Genomic DNA, 22418 nt, shown 5'->3' on the forward strand with positions numbered 1-22418 from the left:
TAGAAACCACTCTTGTACCGGGACTCTTTTGATTTAACAGCACATTCTAACCTGGAGGAAAAAGAAAAGAGGAGAAACATCAAACATTGTAAGAAAGGCAACTTTACAAAAAGTCACTGGTCACAATCTAGGACTTTAGGGACAAAAGGAACTAAAATTCGTCTAACGGAGCTGTATAGGATTGTTCGTCAATATATTCACATGGAAATAAATTTATTTTGGAAAAAATATTTTAGTTCTGTTTGCAGAAGGTTTTGCAAGGTAGTATGTGGTAAACTGTTTAAAGCTAAAAGTGCTAGAGATGAGTTAGATCAGACTCTGGCTTATTTCCCAGAAAATATAATATTCTATAAAGGAGAGCATTATAATCAGTTTCTTATGCTACTCATTCAGGTGTCTCATGTTTTACTGAAATTTAAACCAGATCTTCAAAGAGAAACCTACTTAAAATGAAAAGGAATAAGACCAGATACCAGTTGTAGGTGAATGTTTTTTTCTGTGTATGTATAAGAGTTTTAGATGCATGAAATTGATAACTTTCATAGAATTAGTAGAAATAAACTGTAACACAATATTGATAGATTTATAAAATTAGTACATACTTATTAAGGAAAAAGGGGCTCAATTTTCAGTCTCATAAATAATGTAATCAGATAATCCTGTTCTGATTTAAAAACTAAACCGGATTAAGGAAATGCTAATCACTGTGCTAGGCACAGACCTTCGCTTGGTAGATGTTGAGGGAATGAATGAAGAAAATCAGCTGTTCATGGAGCTGAGCGCGAGATAGGTAAAGAAGTTCTCAGAAGACTGAGAACTTAACAAAAATGCCTGAAATGACTTGCACAGAATGATATATAACAACAGTCACTTATTTTTTATTAATTTTTCTTAACATCCGGGTCCCATTTATTGTCCGTTTTCTCTCTCGGGAAGTCCAATGGGAGAAAACCACCAAACCCCAGAAGGCCCCCAGCTGGGGTCGGGCAGGAGGGCCCTGGACTGCATGCCGCTGTGGCTGGGTCAGCTGTCCCACTTCGTGTCTCATGTTGGTGCCATCCCGTCCTCTCCGGGTTCTGCTGCTTCATCTGCTGCGAGAGCTAACTGCTGGCTGGCCTGGAGGAGCGCGCCCCGTCCTTCTGCCAGGGGCTGGTGCCAGGGGCTGGTGCCAGGGGCGCCGCGGCCTTGAGGCCGCCCTAAGAAGTCTTCTCCGAGGGGCTCCCTGAGCTTGGGGATCCTCCTGAGGCTGAGGCCCTGTCCACGGGCTGGGGCCCTGTCCCTGAGGCTGGGACCTTGTTCACGGTGCTGGGGCCCTGTCCCTGAGGTCGGGGCCCTATCCGTGAGGCTGGGGCCCTGTCCCTGAGGCTGGGACCTTGTTCACGGGGCTGGGGCCCTGTCCCTGAGGTCGGGGCCCTGTCCCTGAGCCCGGAGCCCTGTCCCTGAGGCCGGGGCCCTGTGCCTGAGGCTGGGGCCCTGTCCCTGAGGCTGGGGCCCTGTCCCTGAGGCCGGGGCCTTATCCCTGAGGCTGGGGCCCTGTCCACAGGGCTGGGGCTCTTTCCTCGAGGCTGGGGATATGCACCCGCCGGCGACGTCCAAGCTGCCGACAGGTCCCGTGGGGTTTGCTCCTGTCCCCGCTGCCTCATGCCAGGAGCCAGCTCGGGGGCCCCGAGTCAGGGAACCGTGGCCACCCCGTGCTTGTCCACAGAGGAAAGCCTGCGTGACTGTCCACAGCAGGTGCACAGACCCCCGCCCCCTACCCGCCCCCCCCTCGGCCCCGGCCCATTGGGGTCGCGCGGAGGCGCGGGGCACGGGGGTCCCCGGCGGCTGCTCCTTTCCCCGGGGTTGGGCGGCGCGGGGCGTGGGCGCGGCGCTCCCGGGGCCGCCTCAGCCCGGGGCCCCTCCGCCGTCCCAGAGCAGCGGGTGGGGCCGGAGCGCAGCAGCCGCAGGACCTGAGCCTCCGAGGTCGCCGTGACGCGTGCCCGCTTGGGAGCGGGGTGTCCTGCTAGCAGGGGTCCCAGGCCCCGGAAAGCCTGTGGGCGCAGCTTGGCCGCCGCTCCTGTGCCTCTGCGCTCTGGCCAAGGTCCGCGCCGCAGGGGCACCCCGCGCCCCCAGGACGCCCCGGGGCAGATCGCCCACAGGCTCCGACGTCCTGCTTACCATTCACAGAACCAAAATACGTATTTATGACTTTCTGAATCTAGAGTCTCATGGTTTTACATATAAACACACAAGTATATTTTAAATATACCAGACTTTCTAAGAATACAACTGTCGTGTAAATGCAGGTGTAAGCTTCTGCGTCTGTTTGTGCTTGTTACCAGGCTGTGAACCCAGAATCCCGCGGGACTTCTACTATCCTTCTATTTAAGGTCTGAACTGCAATTAGTCCTGCGGGCCTTTTCCCCACTTTTGTTCCTCAGAGCATCCTTCCCTATCAACAAGGGGTGAGCATTATTGACCCGAGTAAAGGAATATTTTCCAGTAAGGCTTAGAGAAGGGTGGCTATAAACTGGCCACCCCAGGCCTCCTTTCCCTGGTTCTGCTCACTCTTACAGGGACAAAGGGACCTCCCAAGAAGAGGTAATCACAAACTCATCCTCACCATACCAGCCTAGGGGAAAAGGAAGCAATTTAGAAAGAGAGGAGAATCCAAACAGAGAGCACTCCCCACGGCAGAGTTTGTAACCCCTTAGTTCCTCCCTGGGAAAGCTCTTCCAACACAATGGCCTACTTTGTGCCTCTATCACAACCGAGAAAGGGAGGCTTAGCCTCCTCGCCACTCCCATGGTGTAGAGCCAATACTTAACAATAATTCACCAGAGCTAGTTTAAACTATTTTAAAAATCACACGTTGCCTTAGCCTGTGGGGTATAATTTGATGACCTCTATTCTGCAGCACTGTAATCTTCCATAAGGTGAAAAAAAAAATTTTTTTTTAATATAGAAGTAATAAAAGGTTTGAGAGGCAAAATGTAGAATTGCAAATAGATGGATCTGGCCTCAAACACCTGCAAATCATATTGAAGACAATAATAAAAGCCATTAAAATAAGACAATTCTAAAGGAGAAGAAAATGTCCTTTATTATATACATAATACATGCCTATGAAATATGTTGGGAATTATAACGGAGAAATTTTAAATTGTGGAAACAACTGTCTTCAGAGTGAGACACTGTTAAACTATTAGGAAGATATTTTTGTATACGTACATATATGACTTTACATACATTATATTCTGATTTTCCCACCCAATCTTATTTCATAAGCTTTTTAGGTGTTACTAAAGGAACTTCCAAAAACATGATTTTACACGGCAACCTAAAATTCAAACACAAGGCTGTGTCACATTTTATGAGGCCTTGTTATCTTGACAGACCAGTGGAAAACACAGTAAGGATAAGTGAAAGTTCAGAGAATGAGTAATGACTACTTAGTTTAACACACTAAACCTAAAAAAAGAGTGGCTGCAGGCATACCTAATTATAGATTTCAAGATATGAATAAGGGCATCATTTGAAGAAGCACTTCAGGGAGAGTGGCTACATTTATATACGAAGGGGAGACACCTGGGTGTATTCATTGTAAAGTTAATGGATATTTAGAAAAGCATTTTTAAAACTAGCTGTAAGGTGTTTGAAAAGTTTTAATTCTTCTGGACATGTTCCTGAAATACAAAATAGAGCTTCTACACACCTAGAGCACGTTCAGACCCACTGTAATCGTAATTCAAGACAATCAGGAGTTCCTGAGCTGCTGCTAAGATGTTCATTATATCCTGCTTGCATGAAAATAAACAAAGTTGAATAGGATGGTTCCTTCTGCTTGAAAATAACACAAATCTTCACAGTAATGTTATGCCAAAGAATATGTCAGATACAAACCACCAAAGTAAATTTTGAAGTTGTCTTGGCCCTCTTGCAAGAAACTGTACCCTCTACAATTCTGACTTTCCCTCACCTACTGTTATGAGTAAAAAAATATTACGCCCATGTCTCTTATTATTAGAAAAGTAACTTTTCGTCTGCCAATATAGAGATGAAAAAAAAAAAAAACAAAGTAGATGGGTTAAATGTAATCATTTTTAAATTGTCTAAATTCCAAACATGTAATTATTTTACAAGATTAACAAATCATAAGCATTTGTTTTGATCTAACTAGGGATAAGCATTTCTCCAAAGCTTTCTTTTTTTCTTTAAGATTTATTTATTTATTTTTATTTATGATAGACAGAGAGAGAGAAAGAGGCAGAGACACAGGAGGAGGGAGAAGCAGGCTCCTTGCCGGGAGCCCGACGCGGGACTCGACCCCCGGACTCCAGGATCGCGCCCTGGGCCGAAGGCAGGCACCAAACCGCTGAGCCACCCAGGGATCCCCCAAAGCTTTCTTTAAATGTCCTGAATTTGTGAAGAGACAGAGCACGTGTGTTTGCGTGCACGCGCACGTGTATATCATTTGTTACTTAATATAAAGCTATTCGTGGGATTCCTTCTGAGCAATTTTTGCGAATTGCCTTCTGGAAACCTATTCCGTAATAAAAGATGCCGCCGTTAGCTAGGTGAGGCTAGCACTCTACACGGTGGTATTCAAGGTGCATTCCGGAGTGCTTTCCTAAAAGAGTCATTTTTTATAAAGTCTCATTTTATTCACGAAAACAGCCAATCTTTAGGTCGGATGTAACGTTAGTCCCAGCCCAGTCGGCCCGCGGGCGCTCAGCGGCCAACCGCCCCTCCAGCAGGCGGCACGGGACCTGCTCAAAGCGTCAGAAAAATGGCCACAGTGACCAGGGCCACGAGGTTTGTGAGCTTATGCGGTCCTAAGACGACCTCCTGTATTCCGCTCCCTCCGGGAGCTCGCTGTAAGCGCCGGGCAAGCCCGCGAAGTGCAAAGTGCGTCTCCCCGGAGTACTGCAAAGGCGGGGCCCGCGGGCCAGCGCGGACGTGGGCGCCCGGGAGGACCCCCCGCGCGTGGGACGTGGGCGCCCGGGAGGACCCCCTGAGTGTGGGAGGTGGGCACCCCGGGAGGACCCCCCGCGCGTGGGATGTGTGCGCCCCGGGAGGACCCCCCACGCGTGGGACGTGGGCACCCCGGGAAGACCCCCCTCGCGTGGGATGTGTGTGCCCCGGAAGGACCCCCCGCGTGTGGGAGGTGGGCGCCCCGGGAAGACCCCCCACGCGTGGGACGTGGGCGCCCCGGGAGGACCCCCGGCTCGCGCGTGGGACGTGGGCGCCCCGGGAGGACCCCCCCGCGTGGGAGGTGGGCGCCCCAGGAGGACCCCGCAGGCTCACAGCGCTGCCGGGCCCCTGCGCACCGTGCTGGCGCACTCTCCCTTGCTCACCTCCAGGAAGCTGCCGACCTTCTCGAAACCCAAATGCTGAGAGTCCAGGGGCTCTTCCGGGACTGGGCACCGCCTTCAGGGACACCCCGTAAGAAGCCGAAGCCCGGGCAGCCCGGGGGCCCAGCGGTTGAGCGCCGCCTCCGGCCCAGGGCTTGACCCCGGGTCCCGGGATCCAGTCCTGCGTCGGGCTCCCCGCAGGGGGCCGGCTTCTACCTCGACCTGGGTCTCTGCCTCTCTCTCTGTCTCTCATGAATGAATAAAATCTTAAAAAAAAAAAAAAAAAGAAGGAAGTAAAGACAGAAGAGGGCTGATGAATAATGTCAAAAGGCAAGTAACCTAAAGGTCCTGATGCGATGTATAGCGGGGGTTGCATACTTCAAACCACAGCCCAAGTCTGCTCCTGTTTTTGTAAAGCTTGAGGCTAAAAAAAAAAAAAAAAAAAAAAAGTTTTTCACATTGTTAAATGTTTTAAATTTGTATTTCAAATGTTTGAATATATATTTCATTATGTATATATAAATGTTCAAAATTTATATTTTTGAGACATATAAAAACTGTAAGAAATTCAAGCTTCAGGATACAAAAATAAGTTTTAGGTTTGGAACACAGCCATGCCCATTTGTTTACATATCGTCTACAGGTGTTTTTGCACTATGATGGCAGAGCTGACTGGTTGTGACAAAGAGCGTCTGCCTACAAAACCTGAAATACTTGCTGTCTGGTCCCTGAGATAGAAATGGAAGGCTTAGGAGGATTAGAAATCAAAGGAGTGAGAAATTAGACTTGTGGTAGAGGAGTTTTGCTCAGAGGTTGGTTACAGAATTAATGCTTTTGGAAATAGAGGAAATTTATACTAAAAATGTCCAAACTGTATCCATGAGATTGAAACCTAGAGAGAAGCTAATTATTGTTGATTAGAAGGTCAAGGAATTGAAAGTGTTGTTGGACAAATCTATTATTTGAATACTGAAATCATTTAGAACACACAAGATAGGTGCCATAGTCTTTGATGAAAGATTGGAGATAATTAAGAGGTGGTAGGAGAGTGGTTAGTTCAAAAGATTTAAGCTCCAAAATTACAGTTTTTTTTAAGAGGAGTACTTGCCTTTGAGAAGGAGGAGTATTGAACATGACACGCTCTGTGGCTGCTGTCTCCCCTTTCCTAGACCAGGGTGGTGAGAAACTCATAGTGTCCTTTTGTGGGGAGGAGAATATGAACTTTGAAGCTCTATTCTCAACAAAACAAGGTCTTGATAACTGCTGAAAGGAACAAAAGTTTATTTGTAGATAAAATCTTCATTATATCAGGAGTGCATGTTAGTGCCAAAAAGTTTTAAGTGATGAACTTACTTATATTTAGCACACAGCATGAATATTTAAGATGTTTTTATTTTTGGAAATTTCCTCTATACTAGGTTTTTCTTGAATGGATATATTCTAAAAAAAGTTATGAATTCAAAAATTAATGCCTACTATTTTCACTATCATTAAAAGTGCTATATTAAGGTATAATTGGTGAACAACAAAACAAACATATTTAAGACGTATAATTTGATAACTTTTGACACGTACACATATACTCATGAAACCATCACTATAAATCAAGATAGTGAGCATATCCATCACCCCTGAAAGTCTTTATATTTAATCAGCTATTTCTGCTAATAATAAAATTTTACCTAATTTTAACTTGAAGTATCTGGTATATTTCCTTTTACTCATTTGTTCTTTCATTCTTCAATAATGAGTAAATGAGTACATTGAGCCCAAGCTTTTAACAGTTATGCCCCATAAGCTAAGAGTAGACACATTATCAAAAATAAATATCATTATCCCAATGTATAGATAATAGATATTTTTTAAAAATCTCCTGGTAAATCTATTTTTTATAAAGAAACAAATCCCTCAAATAAATTACTCTAAGGCATAGATTTTGTAAAATATTTTGCTCTGCAGATTTAATTAGCATAGTTTTCAAAAGCATTTTATACTCCTTTAAATTCTGACCTTGTTGAAAACGTGTTAAAGACTATTCCTATATTGATTGTAGGATATTAGCTCTCTTTTATTCTGAGAGGCTAGATTGTCTTTCTGCAAAGGTCTCATTCATTTCATTAATGGGAATGGAAAGGTATTGGGTTGCCTACTACCTGCATCTCTTCCACAATACACAGGAGGCATCCCATATCTACAGCAATGCCTCTGAATATATAGAACATTAGGAATGACACAAGAGCCAAGTTATTTAAATCTTGAAAAATCAATTATCCTTTTTGTAATATTAGCTCCAGAAATACCTAGTAAGAGATAGTTCTTAAGAGGAAAAAAAATTTTAACCTATTGTTCGAATGGTAGCAATTTTTAAGAAAAACCAATGTATTTAGAGAACTTCATGCTAATCTTTTCATACCCCCCAAATTGAAATAGAACTTATTTAAGTATTTTAACATGCTAATGTTAATATAGAAAATTCTAGAACTTTTTTATATTAAATCTTTTAATATAATTGTATCAATTTTGAAATAGTTATTCTATTTAAGTGCATTCATTATATTTGTCTCCATTACATATGCTAGAAAATAATGCTCGGAAAAAGGTAATTAAGGGCACCCAGTTACATAAGATTAAAGCAGAATTCAAAATATGCCTTTTTACCCTAAATACTGGTCTGAAAAAAAATTGTTCCAAGTAAAAACATCACATCACAATAGATATTTGTAGATGCTTGAAATATAAGACATTGGTGTTTAACATTATGTTTAATGTTTAATTTCTTAGTAATTACATCTTTTTAACTTTTTGACATGTAATAAAAATGTAGAGTTATTATGATACATGACTTGGCTTTTTGAGGGAAAAGCTTTATACAGAGAGGAAGTAGCAGGTGCAAAGGCTCTGAAATGGGAGTGTGCTCAGTCAGGCTGAGAGCAGTCAAAATAGTCCATGTGGTTCGAGTGGGGTGAGAGAGGAACGGTAGCTAAGATAGAAGACATAGCAGGGCCCCGATCAAGAAGAACCTCATAGCCCACTCAGAATTTGATTTTATTCTAATTGCTATGGCTTGGAAAGGCATTGGTGGGAAGATAGCTAGACAGTTCCATTTGCTGAGATGGGGTAGTAGATTTATAGATTGAAGGGGGCAAAGAGCAAGTCAGAAATCAGAAGTTCTGTTTTGAATATGTTTATTAATCATCCAGTGGACATATCTAGAAGGCCAGTCAATATCCAAATCTGTTTGAGGATAGTGAGGGGGTTGAGTTTTTGGATATGAATTTGAGATCCTCAGTACACAGATTTTATGGAAAGCCCTGGTCTTAGAAGAGGTAGTAGAGTGTGTACTGGAAAGGGGTTCAACGGAAAAAGTAGAACTTTTAGGAGATATATGCAGATTTGTTACAGGGATTTAACTACACATTTGTGGAAGCTTGTCAATAGGTAAAGCTGAGGTCTTTATGCCCGATGCTAGATTTTGAAGTGCATGGGGCAGGCAGAGAGAGGAAGGGTGTAGAGTGGGGGTTGGGGAGAGAACAACAAGCTGGGAACCCACAACTAAGAACTTGAATGGAGCAAAGACAGACTGAACTCAATGTCAGCTCTTGGTGCTTCTGACCTTCATGATGTGGGTTCCAGGAGAAGCCAAGCCCCTTAGTTGTGAAGAGAAACACATACACTTGACCTAGGAGACAGGAAAGCTGAAGGAGTTTCCTGGGAAGTTGGGAGTAGCTGCAAATGCAAATAAAGTCAATATGTGTGTTACAAAATGATTGCCGTTTTTTTTTTTTTTTTTTTCCACCCTTAAAATCTCCCAGGAATTACCTGTTTAACCCCACCCAACTGGAAAGAGATAAGAAAGGGAATTCTGGGAAAGGTAGTTCAGTTTGGCCAAATCCATAAATTGCACACTACCACAGGAGGTGAATATAGATAGAGAAGAGATGAGGTGGTAAGTCCAAATCCTGTGGAACTCAAAAATTTAGAGATAAGAATTTGAGGGTTTCTAGAAAGTATCCTTAAATGCAAGTATCCTTTGGCTGCAAAAAGGATGTGTTGGCTGGACCCTGGACTCTGAGATGGAGGCCACCCATTGGGATGGATAAGCAATAAGATCAAAAGTGTTCATGTTAGTTATTCATTATTAGCTCATTGTGCTGCTATGCAGTCTTGGACATACCCCTGGACTATGTTTATAAGAGAAGTCAGATTTGTCATATTTAAACCACTGTCATTTTGGGTTTTCTACCTGCAACAAAGCCTAATTCTAACATATGCAGTGGATTCAAGAGAAAATAAGGTGAACAGATTAAAGATAGAGTATAGACAATATTTTGACAAAATTTAATTATAAATTGGAACTCAGAAATTGTTCTCTAGCTAGAAAGTAAGTGATGGTGGGGGAGATTTATTTTTATGATGAGAAATGTGGGCAGCCCAGGAAGCTCAGCGGTTTAGTGCTTCTTCAACCCAGGGTGTGATCCTGGGGACCCAGGATCGAGTCCCACCTCAGGCTTCCTGCATGGAGCCTGCTCCCTCTGCCTATGTCTCTGCCTCTCTCTCTCTCTCTCTGTTTCTCTCATAAATAAATAAATAAAATCCTTAAAAAAATTTAAAGAAAATTATGATGGGAAATGTTATTACATTTTTTATAAGATTGGAGATTATCCAATAGAGAGGAATGATTTAATTCTTTTTTTGAAATTTAAATTCAATTTGCCATCATATAGTATAATACCCGGTGCCCATCCCATCAAGTGCCCTCCTCAGTGCCCATCACTCAGTCACCCCATCCCCCCTCCCACCTGCCCTTCTGCAACTCTTTGTTTCCCAGAGTTAGGTATCTCTCATGGTTTGTCTCCCTCTCTAATTTTTCCCACTCAGTTCGCCTCCTTTCCCTTATAAATCACTTTCACTATTTCTTATAGAGAAATTATTTAATCCTATAGTACATCAATTAAATTTATGTAAGGAATTATGAACTGAATAAATACAAATAACAGAAAATTCTAGAAAAAAAACATTTAGTTTACCTGAGTGCTTATTCAGAATGGGGAAAATTTTATTTGCATTATTCTCTTATTATATAGATATTAATACTGTTGTAGTTAAAAGCAACATTCTGGGAATTTAAGCAAATTAGCATAATTTTTAATCAGGTAATCAGGAAGAAATAGATGGTATGTTACGTCCTTAATTTAAAAATATTTTATTTATTTGAGAGAGAGAATGAAAGATGAGGGAGGAGCAGAGGTGGAGGGAAAAAAAGGGGGAAGCACCCCAAGTAGACTCCACACCCAGCGAGGAGCCCAAAGTGGGCTCAGTTTCACAATCTGAGACCGTGACCCAAGCCAAAACCAAGAGTTGGATGTTAACTGACTGAGCCACCCAGCCACCCCAGATAGGTCAGGTTCTTAATGCTGTAAAAATTACTCGATTGAAAATAATTGGTAAAGACTTTTTATGTTTAAACTTATATCACTCAAGGAGTCTCTAATTCACTTTTCATTTCTATTTGCAACACGTTGTTGTTTCTTATATTTTAGTCCTGGATAAAGCTTATTAGACTTATTATAAGAACACAATGTACCAATTAGCTTTTCCTGCTTAGCTATTAAAATTTCATTTGAACTGTGAATCCACTTTTTTACCTCTCCTTATTGTTTTTTTTTTTTGTTTTTTTTTTTTTTTTTTTAATGATAGGCACGCAGTGAGAGAGAGAGAGGCAGAGACACAGGCAGAGGGAGAAGCAGGCTCCATGCACCGGGAGCCCGATGTGGGATTCGATCCCGGGTCTGCAGGATCGCGCCCTGGGCCAAAGGCAGGTGCCAAACCGCTGCGCCACCCAGGGATCCCTTTACCTCTCCTTATAATGATAGGTGATCCATCTTCAGATCATTAAACGATTTTATTAAAATTCTCCTGCAATTAACTTTAGGCATAATTAATTTTAGGCATAGCTATATGCATATACACTAATTTATCCTTGGAAACATTCTAATTTCTTAGTCGTATCTAATACAATTAGAAATATGCTTTCCGTTTAGATCTCCAGTGAAAGACAGATAGGTTTGTTTGTTCCTTTCTTTGTTTTGGTCCACAAGTATAGTGAGGTTGGAGTTTAAAAGAGTTGATACTTTCTGTTAATATCTTTGTATAATTTATTACCTATTATACACAAAGGATTATATAAAGAAAAGATAGTTATATGCAATTATATTCCTCTCCCATAGTTATTGTAATGTTAGAGATGCTTTAGGTATGAGATGCATAATCATAAAATCAGGAATGGTTAGAATTCTAGAAACTATCACCTTTTTAACTGAGTTTGCTAAATTTGAATCAACATGTTTTAACAAGACATATTTTCCTATTTATTAGCTTTGTTTCTCATATGTTTACGGTCATCTCTTGAAAATTTAAAGCCTTTTCATAAATATTTTCTGAACAGAAGTGTTAATGTTCTTAAATGTTCTCCAAGAACATTTAAAGTATTTTCCCTTAACTGGCAAGACCCATTTTATCAGTCATGAAAAGTGGCTACATAAAGTGGCCACATCATCGGATAAAGCACATTCTTTGTTTTGTAATAGGAAACCCATGGTGAGAAGGAACAGGTTTGTAAAGGAGTTTCGTTTACATATGAAAACGTGTAGTTCCAGTCTTGGCCTCCACATGGTGCTAGCGTTATGTCCTGGGAGATACCAAGCCTAAACTACCTGGTAATGCAAAAAAATAACCACTCATACTGACCATCAAAAATAATCACGGTAATGAAACACCTGATTCAACTAAAAAGGCACCATACCTGAAATTTTGCCCTATGTAAAATTTGGCTTGTGCACCGCAATAATTTTGCCAGGTCATTTGTGGAAATTACAGCGAAGCTAAATAAAAGCTGACATGAAATAATGAGTTTAGAGATTCTTGTTTCATCCTTGGGAACTCACCAATGGGTCCAACAGCACTTTTTCTTTTTATCTATGAATTGTTTTCTCTCTTCCGTAGATGGTTATTTGGAATAGTGTTGAGGAAAGGAAACCCTTGGAAAAGAGACTTCGTAGGATTTCTGCCAGGTTTTTTTCTTCCGTCATTGTGATTCCTTTGAACTCTAAAATTCGCGTTCATAGCCAAAATCTGATTTATTTTGAATATTTTGATTTTCTGTCATATTCTTCCCAACTTTAAAGGTAGTGTTTTGTTTCCATTTATTTTAATGTGAAACAGGTATAATCATTGAGTTGATGGCAGCTTTATGTGATATACTTTATATCCATTTGCCAACTGTGTGACAATGGAAGATACTATAAAATATTATAAAATATTTGGCCTTTTTGCTCAATTTCTTGCCGGCTGACTAATGGATAATTGCACTGGCTTTATCTAATTCCTTCCTTTTCTTTCATAATGGGACACAACTGTTTTCTTCACTTTAGGCTTACACATTGATCATTGAGCCAAGACAAAGTGAACGACTAAAGAAATTATTCAAATAATTGACAGAAATTGATTTGGTGTCTCTAAATATCTCAAGCCATATAGAGTGCATTTTATAACTTTTTTCACACATTTGAATATTTACTCAAAAAATTACTCCATGCCAACTGGTTTGGTTCTGGCTTTAGCAGTGGTAGTTTAAAACCAATGCAGAGTGCAGAGAAAATGAAAGTGGGCTCAAGACTTGAAATAAAGAAAATATTTTTGAAAACTATATTGAACTGCTATTATCACTTTCCTCGTGACTTCTTTCCCTTTTCTCCTTTTTTTTTTTTTCAAAAATTTAATTATTTATTCATGAGAGACACAGGCAGAGGGAGAAGCAGGCTCCCTCCAGGGAGCCTGATGCAGAACTTGATCTCAGGACCCCGGGATCATGACCTGAGTGGAAAGCGGATGCTCAACCACTGAGCCACTCAGGCCCCCCCCCCCCCCCGCCAGTTTCCTCCTTTTTGAAAAAAAAGTAAATAGTCCAGAAACTGACCTTAAAAAAATAAGATCACTTCTTGCCTGGAAGACAAAAAGTGTAAGTAGTCTTAAATTCTAGAATGAGATTAAAGATGCCAGTGGAGGGATAACTTCTTTAAGTAGTTTATGGCACTTATTATTGGTCTCATACTGAGTCCATTTCTTAGGTGGACTGAGTATAAAGTGTTGTCTTTGGTTTAGGTACATTAGTGGTAATGTTGTTTGAAAATGTTGGACTCTTTTGGACAAAATCATATAAACATCAGCCACCATTCATAAGTGATTTATTACCCTTAAATCCTTTCTTGGAAACGTTGTTCGTCTCCTGTAACTGTTACTAGAAATATGTGTGTGGGAATGCACATATATGTAAATATATTTCCACCAATATGAATAACTATTACTTGACAATTTTTTAAAAACAATTTTTTATTGTACTACTACTGTATTTTTCATTATAGAATAAAGATTATTAGAAAAAAACTGTTTAGGTCCTTTACAGATTTATTCTTTAATAATTTGGCCCACCGTGTTTAGCTCCAGAGTATTCCTGATTATCAAGGTAAGAAGACAAAGCTAACAGCCTGCAGAGGCAAGATCTAGTCAACTAAACAGGTCGCTAAAACTTGGGCAGCTGGACACTGTAACCGGAAGTGGAATGAAAGTGTGCTCTGCTACCTGCCACAACCTCAGACGGAGGGCTTTATCTGGCAGGTTCAGTCCCAGAGGCTGTTGTCCACTGAAGCACCAACTACCTTGAGTCTTTATTTTATCTCTTTTTAAGGATTCATTTATTTATTCATGAGAGACACAGATACACAGGCTGCCCCAATAAATACAATCTTTAAATGAATAGGGCAGCCCAGGTGGCTCAGTGGTTTAGCACCTCCTTCGGCCCAGGGCGTGATCCTGGAGACCCAGGGATTGAGTCCCACATCGGGCTCCCTGCATGGAGCCTGCTTCTCCCTCTGCCTGTGACTCTGCCTCTCTCTTTCTCTCTCTGTGTTTCTCATGAATAAATAAATAAAATGTTAAAAAAAATAAAATGAAATAAAATAAAATAAAATGGTGGTTCTGTCACTTATCAGTGTTCCACCTCAGCAACTTATTTGGCATCTAGTCCCAGATTTTTCTTACAGGTAAATGACAATAAAAACAGTATCTATTGCACGGGGCTATTATTTGGGTTCAACTGGATTTTATAGGAATGTGCCTTACAAGGTGCCTAGCATATATGGGAAACAATAAATTAACATTATCATTACATTACATTTTATTATTATTTTAATTCCATTGATGGAATCAGTTTGAAGTGCAGTGTTAGATGTTGCAGACACTAGTCATACATTACTAACAATTCAACATTGGCGCCAATAACTCACAAATATTCATTCCAACAGACATAAATCAATAAATTACAATATATTAAGGAAGTTTCTTTTTTTTTTTTAAGGAAGTTTCTATTACATTTTTTATAGCAACTGGTTGGAGCGAGCTCTGCTTTTTTTAGGAATTCTCCATAACTCATAAGGAGGACTATAGGGAAACCTCTCAGGACCTACAAATTAAATATTTTCAAGTTAATGCACAATAATTTTATTTTGCCATAAAGAGCACATGAGAGCCATCACTACACTTTGATTAAAATCAGTTAAAGCTGATACTTGACTTGCCATGTGTTTACTGCTTTTCTTCATGGTCAAGGGCTTAAAACAAAATTAGAGTAAGTCAGAAACAAGGAATTCGAAATTTTATAAAATATAATTTTTGTTTAAATTTTGAAGTTGTTTTGTCTTGTTTTAGAATACCTGGTCAAAATAGCAAAAAAGAAAAGCCACTCCATTGAATTGTTAGCGATCTAAATGATGACATGAGAATGACATCAACCAAACCTCTTCCAGGAAGTGACTGCAATGGGTCCCGGATGGGTCTTATTGATGGGATGGACTCTTTGGACTATTCTTGACAACATACAAAAATAATTTGGTTGTCCATTTTTTCTCATCGACTTGAATCACAGAATGTAGGAAACAGCCAATTCAGACTTCTGGGACTCTCGCAGGGTCTGCAGCATAAGGTATCTGCACTGACCAACCAGCAAATGCATCAGCAACGTTGGCCCGTAAAAGCCAGTAGTAATGATGGCAGCAGCTGCAGCCGTGGCAGGCCGTATCAGTGGGACATTTGAGATGCTCCAGATAGCAGGGTTAGCAAGAGTAGAAGGAGGATTAGTGAACCTGAAATGCCATGACCACCCGAGAGAAAATTTACCTTTAGTTCCTAAAAGGATCATCATCATTGCTGTTGTGATACTTTGATGTATTAATGGTTTTAATCATAATGTTCTTAAACCGTAGTACTGACTGTTCACCTATAAATACTGCTTATGACATCACTTTTGTGTACAGAGTTCAGTTGGAAAAGCTAAGGGCATATCCTGTTTTATCTAAGAGGGCCATAGGGATTTACTTTATTTCTTAGCCTGCGGTATCCACATCTCTTACTGGATATATTAGTAAGTTCTTTTTATTTTTTTTCAAGGGTTTTATTTATTTATTCATGAAAGACAGAGAAGAGGCAGAGACAGGCAGAGGGAGAAACAGGTGGGGAGCCCGATGTGGGACTCGATCCCAGGACCCCGGGGTCACGACCTGAGCCAAAGGCTGATGCTCAAGCGCTGAGCCCCCCAGGCGCCCCATATATTAGTTAAGTCCTGCTAAGGTAAACCTTAGTGGCAGAGAGCAAGGAAAGGAGTAGCAGTGCCTCACTGATGCCATGTTTGTCCCAGAGCACATTTCCCAGAGCGCAGGAGGTGCAGTTTGTGCATCTAGAGGCTGTGCCCTGCTGTGGAGGCCACACAGAGGACACAGCTTTGGTCCCTGTTCACGTGAAGACTGCTGCGGGCCTGGGGAAGCTTCCAGGGCAGCTGTCCCCAGTGTGATGATTCAATAATCCAAGATGCTTCTGTCTTACAGTTTCACCGTTTCAGTGTAAGATCTTCTCCTTTCCTGCAAAAAAAAAAAAAAAAAAAAGGAGACAGAAGAATTGCATCCGGAGCATCCCACTGCCTCAGCGCAGATGTAGCACATTTACTTGGCGGTCACAAGTTGCCAAATGGCTTCACGTAAGTGCCAAGGGGTTGGGAAACCCACTCTCTCTCGCATACACCTCCTATCTTCCCTGGGTAGGAAGGAAAGAAAGAAGGGATATTGCCTGGGGGCATTAGTTCTGCCTCCCATAGTACATGAGATAACTTGAAGCTGTGCAGAGACAAACTTTTACAAATTTTGTTAGGTTTCACGTGTGTTTGAAAAACATAGGCAGCATATCAAGCCCATGAGGTAATGATTTCATTTTATATGAGTTTAAGCTAAATTTTAATTGCAAACACTATGCGATTGTGATAAAAAAAAATGATGAGAGCAGCGAACAGATGTCTAATGTTTTAACAACACTGACCTAAAGGAACCATTGTAAAAGTCAAATTTTAGTATGTACGACTTTAGGCAAGCTGGGACTATCAGGTGGGGCCCAGGAATGTGTTCTTTTAGCAAATACCCTGTGTGATTGAGCAGCAGAGTGTCTGGGACCACATACTGGGAAGGATTATTTCAGAGGCCAGTTGCTCTTCTGCTATTAAGTGGAGAACCAGTGACAGGAGCCACCAAGTGGGAGCCTGGAAATTCTGATGAGTACTCCGTTTCCCCCACCCTCTCCCTTCCCCCTCACCACTACGGTGTGACCCTAGCAACAAAGGGTTAAGGTTTGGGAATGAAACACTGGGCCTGGCAAGCAATACCTTCAGAATTGGCATTTCCCATAGTGCCTGGGTGGGTGGCTGGCTCTGTTTGGCTGGTTAAGCGTCTGGCTCTGCTTTGGCTCAGGTTGTGATCTCATGGGTGGTGAGACAGGCCTCTGGGTTGGGGTCCTAGCTCAGTGAGGAGTCTGCTGGAAGATTCACTCTCTCTCTCTGCCCCTCTCCCCACTTGTGTGAACTCTCTCTTTTTCTTTTCTCTTTAAAAGAAAGAAATGTTTTTTTAAAAAATAAAGAATTGCCATTTCCCTTCTTACCTGGCTTTCCATGTTGTCTAATGCTATTCAAACTGGCAGTTTAGCTCCTCTCAAATTAAAGCTAATAGCACCAACAGATACTGTTGCTAGTCCCAAAGCTCTTCAGTTCACTGAAGCTATTCATTCAGCACTGGTGGCAGGTCAGTCTTGTTATTTAATTTTTTTTTTTTCTGTTGCCATGTTTCCCAAGGGTACCTAGAAATCTCTTCCAGGAAGAGTGACTTGTCATGATGTTCTTGGTTTGCATGTGATTTACTCTTAAAAGCTGTCTTGTTTGTATGATAAATTATGTGGTGACCCTGCTCCTGAGGGTTCTTGTGATTTTATTTCATGATGCAAATGACTGATTTTGGTGTCCGAGGCTCTTTATTCCATTGATAGTGGCTAAAAACACATGGGGGCAGCTGACACTATGGTCATTTATGGATGTTCAGAATTTTTAATAATTTTGTTTTTTCCTTTCGGCCTCATCTTTAGATCATACACTAGAGAGGAAGATAGGAGGACATACAGAGGAGCTAAAGGGGTGAGCAGTGAGGTTGCTGACCGAAGGATAAACCAAAGCACATTTTGAGAAACCAGAGGAGCTCATTAATCTGGTGTATCCGTCACCGTGCGCTAACCTGACCTGACGGGTGACACGTAACACTGAAGATGAATCTCACTATGTGGCTTGTATGTACGTTAACTGACATGCGTGACATTTATTGTCTCATAGACATTAATGGTATGAATTTCGTATCCTAATAAAATGGCTGTAACGTCTTACACGGCCTCATGTCCCTACTAGAGTTAGAACAGGCACTGCACAATCTTAAGTGGAATTTCAGTTGTTTGAGACGAGCCATATATTTGTAATAAAAGTTATATGCGCTACATTTACTTTTCCTGGAATCCTACCATTAGATAACACATATAAAAGCTGCTATTTACTTTCTAGTTACTTCAATTCTGAAAGAGAGTCAAAGAGGATTCCAAAGGTACAGCATATCACACTTGGAGCTACCTTTAGGTCTGTAGCTCATCAGACTGGCTTTTAAAATATGCAAGTGCCTACAGAGACCACCCCAGGTTAAAAGTGTCTAAATACTTCATGTTACTCTACTGTTAAATAATGTTTAGAGTTTGTTATCTTTTGTAGCCCTTGGAAATCTAATTATTTATAATATCCAGTGACATTTACATTTTACTAAAATATACTCTGCTTGTAATAGAGCATATCATGCCTAGGAAAATGGGTAGATAATGCCTGGCTCTACATTTGCTTATATATAATGCAAAATATCAGTGTAACCTGCATTATCTTCTCATTATAATCATATGATTTTAAACACATACTTCTCAAGAAGTGGCCTTAACAGTATCATTTAAAAACAATAAGGAAAGTTATAGCTGAAATCATTTGTTTGCCATTTAGCTCCCAACCATCAAATCAAATACCTATTCCAGTTTATTGGTAACTTAAAATAGTGACATTCATTTCCATGCCAACGGGCTACAGAGTGTTTGGTTTAGTTTTTGAGATTGATTGAAAGTAGATTGTAAAGTTGACCTACTGTGTTAAGCTTATTTACACAAACATAGTGTCTTGGAAAATAAATTCGAGAGTGCACAGCAGGAGAATTTCACATCCCGAATCTTCCAATACCTGCTTTCCCTGGATCTGTCACATAGAGACCCTCCACTTTTCCGTTGGTACCTTACCTAGGAGGAAATCACTTCAAAATGTATTCTTAAACTGGGGCTGAAATTTATGACTTGCTAAAAAAAAAAAAAAAAAAAAAAAAAGAAGAAGCATTTGCTTTTAATTGGTTTGAAGGACTTGCCTAAGTAGAATAATTTTTTAGCACTAACACATTTATGAAACAATCACAGGTGAATTTTTTTTTCAGGCTCTTGAAACGTAGTTTTCTTCCAAGAGGTGAAAATAGCATTTCTAAGATGTATTTTTTTTCCTAAAGGTCATCAAGGCGAAAAAAAATACGATTTCCGTGGAAACTGCAAAAAATCAACTTGGGTGCTGGATGGTGACAAATGGATGATTTAGACTGCATTTAGGTAAAGTGAATGATTTAAAAAGGACTAAAATGAATTCAAGGGCTAATCCTGGGGAGTGAGCGTTTCAAAGCCCGCCCCGCCCCGGGCCCCCGCGTCCGCCCCCCGCGTCCCCCCCCCCCGGGCCCCCCGCGCGGCGCACGTGGGCTCGGCCCCGCCTGAACTTCGCGGGTGCGCACGCCCCCCGCGCCCCCGCCCCGCCCCTCCCCGCCCCCCGCGTCCCCGCCCCCCGCGCCCACCACCCCCGGGCCCCCGTGGGCCCCGCCTGAAGTTCGCGGGTGCGCCCCCCGCCCCTCCCCGCCCCTCCCCGCGCCCCCCTCCCCGCCCCCCGCGCCCGGGGCACGGCCCTTCCGGGCGCCGCTCGGCGGGGGCAGGTGGGGAGCGGCGGGCCGTGGGCGCCCAGCCCCGCGGAGGGCAGCGCGTGTGCTCCGGGGCCGGTTCCGAGGGAAGCGCTTGCGCGAGCGACTCGAGGAGCAGCGAGCCCGGGGCCGCGCGGACGGGACGCGGCCGGCAGCCCCCCATGGCCCCCCGCCCCCCGCCGCCGCCCGGCCGCCCGCAGCCCGGGGGCTCTGCGCCGCGCAGCCCGGCCTGGCGCGTGGCCCGGGGCGGCCGTGCCCCCTGCTGACCGCGCCCGCGCCCCGCACCCCCGCGCCCCCTGCGCCCCCCGTGCGCCCCCTGCACCCCCGCACCCCCGTGCACCGCCCGCACCCCCCGCGCACCCCGCACCCCGCCCGCGGCATGGCCCGGGCCGCCAGCCTGCTCACCTGGCTCCTGTGCGGGCACCTCCTGCAGCCGCGGCCGGGAGGACACGCGACCGGCGCCGCGCACCCGCGCCTCCGGCTGTCACAGAAAGGTAGGCGGCCCCGCGCGCCCTGCCCCGGACGCGGCCCCGGGACGCCCCAGGCCTGAGCGCCGCCCCGGCCCCGCGCCCCGCGCCCCGCGCCCCGGCCCCGCGCCCCGGGACGGCAGGTCCTGCGGGCCGAGACGGAGCCGGTCCCCCGCTCCCCCCCTCCGGACCCCCCGGTCCCCCCGGTCCCCCCGGTCCCCGCCGCCGCCGCCCTCGCCCTCGCCCCGGGACCGCAGGTCCTGCTGCCGGAGAGCCGGTCCCGCCGGTCCCCCGTCCCCCCTCCGGTCCCCCCGGGGCCCGCGCCCCGAGACGGCAGGTCCTGCGGACGGAGAACCCGAGAGCCGGTCCCCTCCCCCCCGGTCCCCGTCGCCCCTCGCCCCGGGACGGCAGGTCCCGCCGCGGAAGAGCCGGTCCCCCGGTCCCCCGGTCCAACCCCCCGGTGCCCCCGGTGCTTCCCCCGGTGCTCCCCCCGGTTCCTCTGGTCCTCCCCCCGGTGCCCCCGGTCCTCCCCCCGGGGCCGCGGCCGGGCGCGGGGCAGGTGCAGGGCGCCCCGCGCGGACGGAGCCCGGGCAGCCCGAGGGCCGCAGACCACGTGCGCACCTGGACGCCGCGGGGCGAGCGCCCGGCACCGGGGCGGTGGGCTTGCGGCGCGCTGCCCGCCCTGGGGTGACAGGAGGGGACGCGGAGCAAGAGGGCAACCCGCGACAGTCGTCACCCTGGAACCAAAATGACGAGCGACTCACAGAAATTAGGTTTTTAGTTGAACCGGTCATTAAGATTCTTTCATGTCCGGAGAAAAAGATAGGCAGAGTCTATTAGCAGTGCCGGTAAGCTGGTTTATATCGATTAAAGCATTAAGGTACCGTTCACTGGCATCTCTTCTTTTAATGTAAATTCATATTGCTTCACTGAAGATCTGTCAGAAAGTGCTTAAATATTTTATTCTGCAGCCATGTCTTGGAAAGCAGCATTTGGTCATAAATAAGTTATCAAAAGATAGCTTTTGCATCAGGACCAGTAAAAGCCAGTGGAGAATGGGTTTGGGGATTTTTCCTGTAAACAAACAAACAAACAAACAAACAAAACCCACGCGTACAGAGAAAGGGACTGCTGACCTAGAAGTGATTTGGAATAGATTATCCAGACAGAAGTATTTATTATCACCAATCACTGAGACAGACAACAGTTGCAAGAATTCCCTGAGAACCTTGTCTTAATTGTGTGAGCTGTAAAATTGTGCCCATGGTAGAAAGAACAGAAACCTGTGTTTCTGAAGCATAGATGCAGTCTTTACCAGAAAGAAAAACAAAACGGGAAGCCTCACTCGTACATGACATGATGGATCGGTTTTTGGTTTTGTCGGACAATCATCAGTTGGTTTTGACTATGGAAATTTCTCGTTTTCAGAAGAGTTAAAACTCTATGAATACTTTCTTCATTTAAATAGATTTCCTATAGCTCTCTGCAGGAGGTAAGTTTAAGACACACTGACACCAAATTTGTAAGGAGTTTGAAAGAGAGTACATAGCATCAGCACAGATCTTTGGAATTGGGAAGATGCATCGTGGTATGTATCAAAATGCATATTTCTAAGAAGTCTGATCAAATATATCAAAATGTAAAAATTTGGTGGGATGAGTTATGGACAAAAAGGCATGGCAGAAAAAGAACGTAATAGATGGACCGTTTTCCTTCTGTAGACAAGTGGATCAGCTGCCAGCTTTGGCCAGCTACCATTCTACCCGGTATTGACCTGTTATACCAAATCATTAGGGTACTTGTTTTCAGTGGTTCCATATTAGGGTATTTTCCAAGATATCTCCTTTTAGTATTTCATGAGAGAGCTTGTGATTCGGTCAGAGCAGCCCAAAACTTCTCTCATGCATCTAAGTGCCATGCACAGTACTGTCATCAGACTTAGCCTTCACTACATCCCTCTTTTTTTTCCCATTACATCTCTCCTAAAGATGTTGTGGGTTTATGCGTTGCGTTAAACAATGTGGGAGTAGAACTGCTGGTCTTTGTGTGTACACTGGACTGAAAACTACCACAAAAGATTTCCCTTTGGTTTTTCTAAACCTTTTCATTTAATGGCACTGGCTGAAATGCTGGGTGTCGTGCTTCTATAGAAAGGCAGCGTATAGCTACCTGAA

The 22418-nt window shown here is 43.8% G+C and overlaps 1 protein-coding gene and 1 long non-coding RNA gene across 3 annotated transcripts in view; one reads left to right on the forward strand and one right to left on the reverse strand.

Moving 5' to 3' along the window:
- Positions 1 to 13702: 13702 nt before the first annotated feature.
- On the reverse strand, positions 13703 to 20319 carry LOC144292893 (uncharacterized). Its single transcript, XR_013360279.1, has 3 exons — positions 20183 to 20319; positions 17092 to 17306; positions 13703 to 16300 (listed from the first exon to the last, which is right to left on the reverse strand). It is a non-coding gene; the product is annotated as an uncharacterized LOC144292893 (long non-coding RNA).
- Positions 20112 to 22418, forward strand: part of SEMA3E (semaphorin 3E) — a 235933-nt gene continuing 233626 nt past the window's right edge. For both annotated transcript variants that reach the window (XM_077863833.1, XM_077863836.1), the window contains exon 1: positions 20112 to 20271. In XM_077863833.1, the coding sequence (XP_077719959.1) occupies positions 20157 to 20271 (115 nt within the window). In that variant the 5' untranslated portion in view covers positions 20112 to 20156. The remainder of the gene's footprint in view (positions 20272 to 22418) is intronic.

Source organism: Canis aureus, chromosome 21 (assembly GCF_053574225.1).
Source record: "Canis aureus isolate CA01 chromosome 21, VMU_Caureus_v.1.0, whole genome shotgun sequence".
Classification (NCBI taxonomy): domain Eukaryota; kingdom Metazoa; phylum Chordata; class Mammalia; order Carnivora; family Canidae; genus Canis; species Canis aureus.